Source organism: Triticum aestivum, chromosome 3B, assembly GCF_018294505.1.
Source record: "Triticum aestivum cultivar Chinese Spring chromosome 3B, IWGSC CS RefSeq v2.1, whole genome shotgun sequence".
Classification (NCBI taxonomy): Eukaryota; Viridiplantae; Streptophyta; class Magnoliopsida; order Poales; family Poaceae; genus Triticum; species Triticum aestivum.
Genome location: NC_057801.1, coordinates 141,249,937 through 141,263,705, shown reverse-complemented (window position 1 = coordinate 141,263,705; position 13,769 = coordinate 141,249,937). Strand labels below are relative to the sequence as shown.

The following is a 13,769-nucleotide window of genomic DNA, read 5'->3' as shown; positions in this document are numbered from 1 at the left end:
CTGCTCGTCTTCGCGATGAGTTTGCCCTGAAGGACTTGGGTCCCCTGCATTACTTCATTGGCATTGAGGTGATTCGAAGGCCAGATGGGTTCTTCCTGCATCAGCAGCGCTACGCCCATGAGCTTCTTGATCGAGCTGGCATGCTTAACTGCAAGCCCGCTCCCATGCCCGTCGACACCAAGGCCAAGGTTTCCGCTTTGGAGCGTTCGCCCGCATCTGATGTGGCCTTCTACCGCTCCATTGTGGGCGCCTTGCAGTACCTGACCCTGACGCGCCCCGACTTGCAGTATGTTGTTCAGTAGGTATGTCTTCACATGCATGCTTCGCGCGACTCTCATTGGACTATGGTGAAGCATATCCTTCGATACATACGCGGCACCCAGTCCCTGGGACTTACACTGACGACCTCTGCCTCCACCGACCTCGTCGCCTATTCTGATGTGGACTGGGCCGGCTGCCCGGACACACGACGCTCCACCTCGGGGTACTATGTCTACCTTGGGTCATCCCTGATCTCTTGGTCCTCCAAGCGACAGCCCACCGTCTCCCGCTCGAGTGCCGAGGCTGAGTATCGAGCAGTGGCTAACGTCGTTGCTGAATGCTCTTGGCTCTGTCAGCTGCTCCAGGAGTTGCTTTGTGATGTTCACAAGGCCACGCTCGTCTACTGCGACAACGTCTCTGCCGTCTACCTCTCCGCCAACCCGCTCCACCATCGTCGAACGAAGTATATTGAGCTCGACATACACTTCGTTCGTGAGCAGGTGGCTCTCGGGCGCATCCGGATCCTCCACGTCCCAACGGCGCAGCAGTTCACCGACGTCATGACGAAAGGACTGCCTACTTCTGTCTTCGAGGAGTTCAGGTCCAGTCTTTGCGTCTCCGGCGACGCTTTGATTGCGGGGGGGGGGGGGTGAATATATGGTTTGTGCATGTATATTGTATAGCCCTGCCCACCTCCTAGTCATTGTATAGTTAAGGTTGTGACCCACCTTGTACTCCATATATACGTGCGGTATGCACCGATCGATACATCATGAAGCATTGCCAAACTCTCATTTCCAACAGTTAGAATTCCTCTGGAATCGGCACCAAAGAAGCTAGTTTCCCCAGGATTACTGTGTGTGTTTCCTGCGTTCCGAACGCCACGAAGGAAAATAAACTTGTGTAAACAGTGTTCCTCTGAATTTCCTTTGCAAAACCTACAAACGAAACGGGGCCCAAGCTTGTGATGTAACGTCGCTGGACGAACATGATTTGCCAACCAAATTTACTATGGTTGCAGGTACACCATATCTGCTTGCATCAGCCTAATCGATTTCGTAAACCTTCTTCTCGTGGCCATCTATGTCTTGAGCTTGCTGATCGCCGCTTGCAAGAGTGTTGTAAGCCCAGGGCATCAACCATATACTGAGCTCGATTATAAGGGTGCGACTTGCCTCGCCTAGTACTCGAGAAAGAGGGAATTCAGGGTCGTCAGGGCAGGGGCCTTCCATTTCCGTGTGTTTGTGGCTTCCCCCTACCGCGCGCTTCTTGGCATTCCCTGCGTCTGCCTGGGATTGGGAGCATGAGGCTCCTCTCCCCACGAAGCAAAGTTTTATTTGTGTTGCAGGACATACCATTTTTGCAAGTTTCTTGTACCTTCACAGATTGATACCTTAAATTTTCACTGAGGGAAAGTTTACTTTTTGTTATAAACTCCCACGCTAGAGCGCCCAACACGTGTAACACTTAGATTGAGTCAGTCACTTGGTTCATTTACCTCTCAAGGTCCTTACAAGCACGTCTTGAAATCCATTAGGTGCCGGATTCTTCTTCCTTCAATCCATCAGCAGCGTACTGTGAGAATAACTCGATGCCACCTATGAGGTGCAGTGGAGCAAACTTTTCTAAACATGAGCTTGTAGAAGTAGCATCTGAAAAGTCGTCGATATAGACTGTAGACGCCGACGACCACGATCTGTGAATCGCCCCTAGAGAAGAAAACGTCGACAAGAGCCTGCAGAAACTTCAAAGACCATGAAAACCAACCAAAATCCAGACGGATCCATCCAAAACATAAATGACCAGATTTCAGAAGACCCGTAGACGGCTCCACACTCCCTCCATCGACGATTATCAGACCAAACGAAACGGGGACATGTGGGAAGAACATTATTCGTACACGAGGATGGTAGAGAGCCCCCATGAACAGGACCTCACCGTCGACGGCGTTGCGCAGGCTTTGCCCGGTGACGCGGAGAGAGAGTGGGCACACGAGTGGCGGCTAGGCTTGTAGATCGTCCGCCGCAGCCATCTCTCGCACGAAGCGCTTTTCTGTTTGCTTACTGCCAGCTACTCCTCTTTTCCCCAAAAAAAGGCACTTGCGTCTTGTTTGTCTTGCCGCTTGTTTTCTTTTCCTTTCCGTCGCTTGTTATTGTTCCGTTCCTCGCTGCCGTGCTGACTCTGCACGTCCAACCAACCTTCGTCCACAATATCGTCACGGCAGCTTGCCAGTGGAGTGAATCTAGTGGGGCCAGCGTGGTAGTTAGCACGGCGCCACTGACATACTAGTGCTGAAGCAGGGAACACGATCCATAACTCCACCTCCTCCGCATCCTCCGACACGCAGGACAAAATCATTTTTATCTTTGTTTGATTCCTCGTGAAGCTGAAGCTTATTTTAGGAAGCGGCAAATGGAGCAAGGTAGTCAACGCCAACCCTCGATCTCCGCCAAATCTCACTTCCATTAAATTCCGTACCATGATCTCATTCCCTAGAGTTCCTCCATGCCTGTAATATCTCAGTCTACTATGGTTGCAGCCACACCATATTTGCTTGCATCAGCAGCAGCCTGCCAGGGCCAAGGAGGAGGAGATCTCACTCTGGAGCTGGGTTCCCTGTGTTTCAGCCAGATGATGCTAATCGATCTCGTAAACCTTCTTCTCTCAGCCATCTATGTCTCGAGCTTGCTGATCGCCGCTTGCAAGAGGGAGTTCAGGGCCGTCAGGGCAGGGGACCTTCCATTTCCGTGCGCTGTGGCTTCCCCCTGCTGCGCGTTTCTTGGCATTGCCTGCGTCTGCCTGGGACTGGGAGCATGGGGCTCCTCTCCCCACGGAGCACCGCTCTTCTTCCTGAGAGGCTTTGTGTGGGTCTCCCTGTCGGTGTCCTTGGTCGTCCGTCCGACGAGACTCTCCGGAGCTGTGGCGATGGCGTGGTGGGCGGTGGACGCTGTTCTCATCACGGCCAACTGTTTGGAGAAGATTGCGACGCGAGCAAATCTGGGAGTTCTTGACGTAGTGTCGTGGGTTGTTGCGTTGTTGCTTCTGCTGAGCGCGACCCGAGTTTGCAGACGCCTCGCCGGTGCCGCCGCCGGCGATGGAGGCGGCGCGGAGTCCGAGCCTCTCCTTGCGGCGGGGGGCGGGGAGAGGCGGGCGGCGTTCGACGAGGCCGGATTCTTCAGCCGCCTGACGTTCACGTGGATGGACTCGCTCCTGCGCCTTGGGTACTCCAAGCCGCTGGGCCTCGGCGACATCCCGCTGCTCGACGCCGACGACGCGGCCGCGGAGGCGTGCCGTAAGTTCCTCTGCGAGTGGCATCGACGGAGGAGGGAGTCGAATAAAACGAGCAACCTCGTGCTCCGGGTGCTCGCCGAGTGCCACAAGAAGGAGCTGCTCCTGACGGCGCTCTACACGTTGCTGCGCACACTGTCCTTCGCCGCGTCGCCGGTGATGCTGTACTGCTTCGTGTCATACTCCAATCGGCAGGAGCAGGAGCGGGATCTTGGCACCAGGGCCGCGCTCGTCGCCGGCCTTCTGGCCATGAAGCTGGTGGAGTCGCTGTCGCAGAGGCACTGGTTCTTCGGGTCGAGGCGGCTGGGCATGCGCATGCGCTCGGCCCTCATGGCCGCCGTCTTCGAGAAGCAGCTGCAGCTGTCCAGCGAGGGGCGGGGGCGGCACTCGTCTGGCGAGATCGCCAACTACATCGCCGTGGACGCGTACCGGCTCGGCGAGTTCCCGTACTGGCTGCACCTGGCATGGAGCATGCCGGTGCAGCTGGTCCTCGCCATCGCGCTCCTGTTCTGGATCGTGGGCGCCGGCGCGCTCCCGGCGCTGGCCCCCATGGCCATCTGCGGCGTGCTCAACGTCCCTTTCGCCAGGATGCTGCAGCAGTACCAGTGGAGGTTCATGCAGGCGCAGGACGAGCGGCAGCGCGCCACGGCGGAGGTGCTGCACAGCATGAAGATCGTGAAGCTGCAGTCGTGGGAGGACAAGTTCAGGGCGACGGTGCAGCGGCTGCGCGACGCCGAGGTGCGGTGGCTCGGCGAGACGCAGCTCAAGAAGGCCTACGGCAGCGCGCTCTACTGGGTGTCGCCGACGGTCATCTCCGCCGTGGTCTTGGCGGGCACGGCCGCGGTCCAGAGCGCGCCCCTGGACGCCAGCGTGGTGTTCACCGTGCTCGCCACCATGCGCGTCGTCTCGGAGCCCATGAGGATGCTGCCCGAGGTCATGTCAGTCATGATCCAGGTCAAGGTGTCGCTGGACCGCATCGGGAAGTTCCTGACCGAGGACGAGTTCCAAGACGACGCCGTGGACAGGACGCCGGCGTCCGACAAGAGCCTGGACATGCACAACGGCGTCTTCAGCTGGGAGCCCAGCAAGGGCACCGCAACCCTGAAAGACATCAACATCACCGCAACCCGCGGCCAGAAGATCGCCGTCTGCGGGCCTGTCGGTGCCGGAAAATCGTCGTTGCTGTGCGCGACGCTCGGCGAGATCCCAAGAATGTCCGGATCAGTACGTACGTTTTACCAATTTCCTTGCACATACCGATGTTCTCTGACATGTATTTTTCATCTTCTTCATTCAGGTGGCCGTGAGTGGCTCGGTGGCCTATGTGTCCCAGACGTCGTGGATTCAGAGCGGCACGGTGCGCGACAACATCCTCTTCGGGAAGCCGATGAGGAGTTCAGAGTACGAGAGGGCCCTGAAGTGCTGCGCGCTGGACAAGGACATGGAGAACTTCCCGCACGGCGACCTGACGGAGATCGGGCAGAGGGGCCTCAACATGAGCGGCGGGCAGAAGCAGAGGATCCAGCTCGCAAGGGCCGTCTACAACGACGCGGACGTCTATCTCCTCGACGACCCTTTCAGCGCCGTCGACGCGCACACCGCCGCCACCCTTTTCAACGTCAGGACATGAGGACTCTTCTTCTTCTCAAAACCTCATTGCCACGGTTACAGATCGTTTTCATGGACGTGACAGTCACTTTGTCTGCGTTGCAGGACTGTGTCATGGCGGCGCTCGAGGACAAGACGGTCATCCTTGTAACGCATCAAGTTGAGTTCCTCTCCAAGGTTGACAGAATTTTGGTAGGTCTCCTCTCTGTCTGCCTGCACAAAACTGACCACCATAGATGGCACTGTCTGACAGTCAGTTGTTGGTGTTAGGTCATGGAGAAGGGCGAGATAACGCAGGAGGGAACCTACGAGGAGCTCCTGCAGTTCGGCACGGCGTTCGAACAGCTTGTCAACGCTCACCAGGACTCAAAAACAACACTGGACTCCAATGTATCCAAAGAAGGAGCCATGATTCAGTACCAACAACCGATCCTACCGCAGCAGGGCAGCGACGCCGAGATCTCCACCGGCAACCTGCCGTCGGTCCAGCTGACCCAAGAGGAGGAGAGGGAGCTGGGAGGAGCCGGCCTGAAAACATACAAGGACTACGTGTCAGTGTCCAAGGGCTGGTTCCTCCTTGTCCTGATAATACTCACACAGTGCGTGTTCGTCGCCCTGCAATACCTCGCAACCTACTGGCTCGCAGCGACGATCCAAAGCCGTCGGTTCAGCGTCGGGATCGTCGTGGGAGTCTACGCGGTGATGACAACCACCAGCTGCCTGTTTGCCTATGTGAGGAGCCTTGTCGCTGCCCACTTCGGCCTCAAGGCGTCGAGGGAGTTCTTCTCGGGTTTCATGGATTCCGTGTTCAAGGCCCCCATGCTGTTCTTTGACTCTACCCCGACCGGAAGGATCATGACCCGGGTATGTGTACATGTTAACACAACTTTTTCAGTCATACTTATATATGCCGATGTTACTGCAGATTTGCAGTCTGAGTTTGCGCACCGTTAATTATGCATTTTTATGCAGGCCTCATCGGATTTGTGCATCTTGGACTTCGACATCCCGTTCACGATGACCTTTGTGATATCCGGCACGGTTGAGGTGGCGGCAACCGTGGTGGTAATGATCATGGTTACATGGCAAGTCGTTCTGGTTGCTGTTCCTGCTGTGATTGGGGTTCTGTACATTCAGGTGAGCATCATGCATGAAAGAACCCCACATTCATCTTCTTGTGCAGCAGAGCCATTGTGTGAACAATGCTACTGTTGTTGCAGAGATACTACATTGCCTCCGCCAGAGAGTTGGTGAGGATCAATGGCACCACAAAGGCGCCCGTGATGAACTACGCTGCTGAGTCGATGCTCGGAGTGGTCACCATAAGGGCCTTTGCAGCGACAAATAGGTTCATTCAGACAAATCTTCAGCTCATCGACATGGATGCAACAATGTTCTTCTACACGAATGCAGCGCTAGAGTGGGTGCTTCTGCGTGTCGAGGCGATGCAGATCTTGGTCATTGTTACATCGTCCATTCTTCTCGTAATGCTACCGGCAGGATCAGTTGCTCCAGGTGCATATTATTCAGGGCTGGGTACTTCTATTACATAATGTGCAGAAATATGGTGCGTCACTCGAGTCTTCTCTTGGCATTTTTTCCAGGATTTCTTGGGCTATGCCTCTCATATGCCTTGACACTTTCTTCCGCGCAAGTGTTCTTGACGCGATTCTACTCAAATCTGGAGAATTATATGATATCAGTGGAGAGAATCAAACAGTTCATGCATTTACCATCCGAGCCCCCGGCTGTTATCAGTGACAGAAGGCCTGCTCCTTCATGGCCATCTGAAGGAAAGATAAATCTGGAGAACTTGAGAGTAAGAAACTGAAAATCAAGAAACAATCAGCTCATTCATCTGATGTTATGAAGAGTCATATATACCATGTTTTTCAGGTCAAGTATCGCGAAAATGCGCCTACGGTTTTGCGCGGGATCACTTGCACATTTGCAGCTGGAAACAAGATTGGAGTTGTTGGAAGAACCGGGAGCGGGAAGACCACTCTCCTGAGCGCGTTGTTCCGCCTCATCGACCCCTCCGGCGGGCGAATTCTCATCGACGATGTCGACATTTGCACCATAGGACTGAAGGACCTTAGGATGAAACTCAGCATCATTCCTCAGGAGCCAACGCTTTTCAGGGGCAGTGTAAGGAGCAACGTCGATCCTCTGGGTCTGTACACAGATCAGGATATCTGGGAGGTCTGACCACAGATCACTACATTCTGAAATCCACATCAGTTCCAGTATTTTCACCTACTACCATCGGCCTTTGTTGGGGACACATTTGTTGATCCTGATCCTGACACACTGGTCTTTTACAGGCGTTGGATAAGTGCCAGTTGAAGAAGACAATCAGTGTCCTTCCTGAACTTCTTGAGGCACCAGATGACACAATGATCCTGAGTTCTGAGTCTCAAATGAAGCCTGTACGAAATGTGATAAGTTTGTCTTTGCATCTGCAGTGAGCGATGACGGAGAGAACTGGAGCGCGGGCCAACGGCAGCTCTTCTGCCTCGCGCGCGTCCTCCTCAGCAGGAACAGGATCCTGGTCCTCGACGAGGCGACGGCGTCGATCGACTCGGCCACCGACGCCATCCTGCAGAGGGTCATCAAGCAGGAGTTCTCAGGGTGCACGGTGATCACCATAGCACACAGGGTTCCCACCGTCACAGACAGTGATATAGTCATGGTTCTTTCCTACGGTACAAGCATCTGACTCTACGCGCTACTAAATTTTGCTGGGGATATAGATTTACCAATGGAGAAACATATTCTATTTATTGCAGGTAAGCTTATAGAGTACGACAGGCCATCAAGGCTGATGGAAAATGAGGACTCATCATTCTTTAAGCTCGTCGCCGAGTACTGGTCCAACTATAAGTGAACGCAGAAAATTCAATAAATTCGTCGGCTGTAGGCTACAACTCTTCACATACCGAGTGAAAATTTTGGACCTAAAAATTGTTTGGAAAAGATAGGGATGGAGATGTATGACACAATGATCCAAATGTATGTTGGAAGTTAGTAGAAAATATGAGTTGAAATATGCAGTTGGATTGTGGTGGTCGCACGTGTCAGTGTGAATGATTTCTTGTGTTCCGGTTTGCACCTTTTTTGATTTGTTTTACATACTTTCCTTTAATGCAATCTATGCATTATTCTAAGTCTAAGAACTCTAATGAAGGAAGAATTTCATTTTTAACTAGTCTTTCCCTTCTCCCCTTCAAAATATGGCCCAAGCGATAGTGCCATAATTTTGATGAGTCATGAGTTCTTTTTCTTTTCTTTTGTTCTTTATCCGACGCGGAAACATGTTCATTCACATTACACACAGAATACACTTTTTCACGTAGTGATAATAAATAAAGCTCGTTATGAAGGAAAGCAACACCCACATGAGTATTATTAAACCATATGGCACACTTGCCATGTCTAAAGTGACATTCATAATGATCTTTATCCATACATGAAACACTAATCAAGTTTCTGTGTAATGAAGAAACATATAAAACATCTGTAAGTAGAAGTATGAATCCATCAGCTAACTTCAGGGAGATGTCGCGACAGCTTCAACTTCTGCTTGAACTCCATTTGCAACTTCAATACATCTTTCGCTTCTTTGCGTAGTCCGCGTCGAATGTAATCCCTGTAATGAATTTGCAACATGAACAATTGCACCTGAGTCAATCCATCAAGCAGATTTTCAAAAATTGTGTATACAAGGATTCATTTACAAAGGAAACAATGTTGTTACCTCTCTTTGCCATTATTGACTTTAGCCAAACAGGACAATCTTTCTTGTAATGCCCAGTCTGCTTACAATGGAGACATGTATCTTTGTCCACATGAAGAGACTTTTGCTGATGCTGATATTGCGTGGGAGATTTTCCATGTGACTTTGAAGGGGAACCTTTGCTACTTTGATTGTAATTCTTTCTCTTATTATCCTTCACGTAGTTCAGAGAACCAAGTTCTAAGTCTTTCCTCTTCTTGTACACACATGGCTATAGTCTTTTCAATGTCCCATTTTTCAGGCGACATGTTGTAGTTGACAACAAAAGTGTCAAACTCTTTTGGCAATGAAGCCATAACCAGGTGAACAAGGAGTGTAGTCTTGAGCTCCAAATCCGAATCCATGGGCTTAAGCTTAGCTGTCATGTTGCTCATCCTGAGGATGTGCTCTCTTATGCTTATCAGGCGGTGGGCATGGCATAAACCCATGGCACCTAAGAGAGCACATTCTCAGGATGAGCAACATGGCACCTAAGCTTAAACCCATGGATTCAGATTTCGAGCTCAAGCCTGCACTCCTGGTTCACCTGGTTATGGCTTCACTGCCAAAAGAGTTTGAAACTTTTGTTGTCAACTACAACATGTCGCCTGAAAAATGGGACATTGAAAAGACTATAGCCATGTGTGTGCAAGAAGAGGAAAGACTTAGAATCGGGTTCTCTGAACTAGGTGAAGGATAATAAGGAAAATAACTACAATCAAAGTAGCAAAGGTTCCCCTTCAAAGTCACATGGAAAAGCTCCCACGCAATATCAGCATCAACAAAAGTCTTTTCCGGTGGACAAAGATACATGTCTTCATTGTAAGCAGACTGGGCATTACAAGAAAGATTGTCTTGTTTGGCTAAAGTCAATAATGGCAAAGAGAGGTAACAACATTGTTTCCTTTGTAAATGAATCCTTGTATACACAATTTTTGAAATCTACTTGGTGGATTGACTCAGGTGCAACTGTTCATGTTGCAAACTCATTACAGGGATTCCATTCGACGCGGACTACGCAAAGAAGCGAAAGATGCATTGAAGTTGCAAATGGAGTTCAAGCAGAAGTTGAAGTTGTCGCGACATCTCCCTGAAGTTAGCTGATGGATTCATACTTCTACTTACAGATGTTTTATATGTTTCTTCATTACACAGAAACTTGATTAGTGTTTCATGTATGGATAAAGATCATTATGAATGTCACTTTAGACATGGCAAGTGTGCCATATGGTTTAATAATACTCATGTGGGTGTTGCTTTCCTTCATAACGAGCTTTATTTATTATCACTACGTGAAAAAGTGTATTCTGTGTGTAATGTGAATGAACATGTTTCCGCGTCGGATAAAGAACAAAAGAAAAGAAAAAGAACTCATGACTCATCAAAATTATGGCACTATCGCTTGGGCCATATTTTGAAGGGGAGAATGGAAAGACTAGTTAAAAATGAAATTCTTCCTCCATTAGAGTTCTCAGACTTAGAATAATGCATAGATTGCATTAAAGGAAAGTATGTAAAACAAATCAAAAAGGGTGCAAACCGTAGCACAGGAACACTAGAAATCATTCACACTGATATTTGTGGACCATTTCCTGTGAAAAGTGTGGATGGCTATGACTCGTTCATAACATTCACAGATGATTACTCCCGATATGGTTATATTTATCCAATCAAAGAAAGATCTGAAGCGTTGAATAAATTTAAGATATTCAAAGATGAAGTTGAAAATCAGCATGATAAAAGAATAAAGATAGTAAGATCTGACTGTAGGGGGGGTACTATGGTCGACACACTCCATATGGCCAAGTCCCTGGACCCTTTGCAAGGTTCTTATAGGAGAGTGGCATAGTGGCCCAGTATTCAATGTCGGGCGAGCCTCAGCAAAATGGAGTAGCTGAAAGGCGTAATCGTACACTAATGGATATGGTGCGCAACATGATTAGTTACTCCACCTTGCCGTTGGGATTATGGATGGAGGCGCTTAAAACCGTCATTCACATTCTCAATAGAGTACCAAGCAAGTCGGTGCCAAAACACTGTATGAGTTGTGGACAGGAAGAGTGCCCTCCCTACAACACTTCAGGGTGTGGGGGAGCCTAGCTGAGGCCAAAGTGTTTAATCCAAATATTGCAAAGTTAGATCCCAAAATAGTCAGTTGCCACTTCATTGGCTATCCTGATAGATCAAAAGGTTTTCGTTTCTACTGTCTAGAGATACAGAAAATTTGTAGAAACAAGACATGCAGTCTTCTTAGAGAACGAAATGATAAGGGGAGCATGGTAGCTCGGAAAATTGATCTTGAGAAGAAGAGGGTGCATGCACCTAATCCAATGATTCAGGAGCCATTTTTCTCACTACATGTTGTATCTGCACCGACAATCCCTGATGTTGCGGTGCAAGCACCTGTTCTATCTCCACCCATGACAACTATGGGAGAAGATTCAGAACTTGTCCGTCAGGAGCCGACTGGACCCGTTGTTTAGCATGAGGGGGAGGCGCAACAGCCATTTTTAGAAGATGTGCCGGAAGTTGAGGCACATAATGTGCCAGAGAATGAGGCCCTTAAAAGGTCTAAAAGAACTAAAATAACAGCTATTTCTACTGATTGTAAAGTTTATAACACAGAAATGATTCATATGGAAGGTGATCCCACTTCATATGAAGAAGCCATGAGAATCCCTCACTCATCGAAGTGGCTGGAGGCAATGGAAGACAAGATGAAATCGATGAGTTCCAAAGATGTTTGGGACATAGAGAATATTCCCAAAGGAGCCAAAACAGTAGGCTGTAAATGGGTCGACAAAACTAAGTATGACTCTAATGGGAATGTAGAAAAGTATAAAGCACGACTTGTGGCAAAAGGATTTACACAAAGAGAAGGGGTAGATTACAATGAGACATTTTCCCCAATCTCATGTAAGGATTCCTTCAGAATCATAATGACATTAGTTGCACATTTTGATTTAGAGATACATCAAATGGATGTAAAGACGACATTCCTAAACGGGGATTTAAAAGAAAATGTTTACATGAAACAACCCAAGGGTTTTATCATGGAAGGCAAGGAAGATATGGGATGCTCCTGAAGAAATCTATTTATGGATTAAAGCAAGCCTCTAGACAGTGGTATCTAAAGTTTAATGAGACAATTAAAAGATTTGGATTTAAAGAGAATTTTGAGAATAACTGCGTTTATGCAAAGTTTAAAAATGGGAAATATAATTTTCTAATCTTGTATGTGGATAATATCTTGCTTGCTAGCAGTGATGTTAGTCTGCTACAAGAAATAAATAAGTACTTGTCCTCAAATTTTGATATAAAAGATCTTGATGAAGCATCATATGTTTTGGGCATAGAAATTCACCGAGATAGGAAAAATGGAGTTTTAGGACTATCGCAAAAGGCATATTTAGAAAAGGTTCTTAAAAAGTATAATATGCATGCGTGTAATGCTACACCTGCTCCTATAGTCAAGGGCGACAGTTTTGGGAAATTCCAATGTCACAATAACCAGTACAAGATCGATCAAATGAAAGTGGTACCATATGCTTCGGCTGTTGGAAGTGTACAGTATGCACAAGTGTGCACTCGCCCTGACTTAGCTTTTATTACTGGGGTACTCGGTAGATATCAAGAGAATCCAGGCACAGAGCACTGGAAGATGGTAAAGAAAGCATTGCATTATGCGCAAGGCACGAAGGACCTCATGCTAACATACATGAGATCTGATTCCCTAGAGATAAGAGGGTATTCAGATGCTGATTTTGCGGGAGACAAAGATGATAGAAAAAATCTACGTCAGGATACGTGTTCACTCTCGCTGGAGGGGCTATTTCGTGGAAAAGCTCCAAATAGTCAATAGTTGCATCGTCCACGATGTATGCAGAATTTATAGCATGTTTTGAGGCCACGGGGCAGGTGATATGGTTAAAGAAATTTATACCCGACTTGAAAGTGGTAGATTGTATTGACAAACCACTAAAGCTGTACTGTGACAACCAACTCGCAGTATTCTATGCTCACAACAACAAGTTGAGTAATGCTGCCAAACCAATAGAGATGAAGTATTATGTTGTGAAAGATAAAATCCAGGATCAAACTATAATGACAAAGGATATGCTTGCGGACCCGCTTACGAAAGGCTTACCACCCAATGTGTTCAAGGAATACTTAGCTGACATGGGTTTAAGGGAAAGCCTATGATCCTGGATCATGAGAGGCCCAAAGGAACAAAATTTGTTTCAAAACAGAGAGGTATGTTGTAGTTGTCTGATTCTATCGGCAGTTGAGCTGTGATGATGAAACATGTTCTATGTATTGATCTGTGATGAAACGAGTAAAGTAAAAAAGTATATGGTTAAAGGTAATGTTCAGATCAGGGGGGGATGTTAGGATGATCTCCTCCCAAGTGGGCCCAACGGCCCACCGGGCCCTTAGATCCGCGCCCTGATCGGGGGCACCCAACCCACCATGGTTGACGAGCCCCTGTCACCTACGCAATATATGAAGAGGTGGGGGCCGACGACACGCAACACGAGGTTCGTCGCGAGCCGTACACCCCACCGACACACCTACCGCTCTAGGTCAGAGCAGTAGTGATGGGAAGCTCCGCTGCCGCCGCCTCGACCACACCCTGCCATCACCGTCGCCCTCCACCATGTCCGGCACCACGGTCTCATCGAGCCAAGGAGAAGGTACTCCTCTTTTTCTCCATCTCTTTGTCCTCCCTTCTCAAATGATTAGACAGATTCGATATATAGACGGTCCTACCGATAATCTCTAGCCTAGATGTTCCTAGTGAAATTAACAGCACAACCTCTTTGACCCCCCCCCCCCC

The 13,769-nt window shown here is 48.9% G+C and overlaps 1 protein-coding gene across 3 annotated transcripts; it reads left to right on the top strand.

Moving 5' to 3' along the window:
* The first annotated feature begins 2,495 nt into the window (after nucleotides 1-2,495).
* On the top strand, nucleotides 2,496-8,206 carry LOC123069037 (ABC transporter C family member 8). 3 transcript variants are annotated; one of them, XM_044491772.1, is made up of 12 exons: nucleotides 2,496-2,683; nucleotides 2,801-4,773; nucleotides 4,847-5,167; nucleotides 5,263-5,349; nucleotides 5,428-6,021; nucleotides 6,130-6,294; nucleotides 6,378-6,672; nucleotides 6,762-6,976; nucleotides 7,054-7,359; nucleotides 7,482-7,545; nucleotides 7,623-7,862; nucleotides 7,947-8,206. In XM_044491772.1, exons 1-12 carry the CDS (start codon nucleotides 2,674-2,676, stop codon nucleotides 8,042-8,044), a joined length of 4,368 nt encoding a protein of 1,455 aa, XP_044347707.1. In that variant the 5' UTR covers nucleotides 2,496-2,673; the 3' UTR covers nucleotides 8,045-8,206. The 3 variants fall into 3 exon arrangements, with proteins under 3 accessions (XP_044347707.1, XP_044347706.1, XP_044347709.1); XM_044491771.1 differs by lacking the exon at nucleotides 2,496-2,683 and having other exon boundaries at nucleotides 2,693-4,773; XM_044491774.1 differs by lacking the exons at nucleotides 2,496-2,683; nucleotides 7,947-8,206 and having other exon boundaries at nucleotides 2,693-4,773; nucleotides 7,482-7,538; nucleotides 7,623-7,854.
* Nucleotides 8,207-13,769: the final 5,563 nt, after the last annotated feature.

Bases quoted from the DNA above. Each gene is read 5' to 3' on its own strand.
- LOC123069037 (XM_044491771.1), top strand. From the start codon at position 2,767: ATGCCTGTAATATCTCAGTCTACTATGGTTGCAGCCACACCATATTTG. The intron at 4,774-4,846 runs GTACGTACGTTT...TTCTTCATTCAG, and splicing joins TCCCAAGAATGTCCGGATCA to GTGGCCGTGAGTGGCTCGGT. The intron at 6,673-6,761 runs GTGCATATTATT...CATTTTTTCCAG, and splicing joins GGCAGGATCAGTTGCTCCAG to GATTTCTTGGGCTATGCCTC.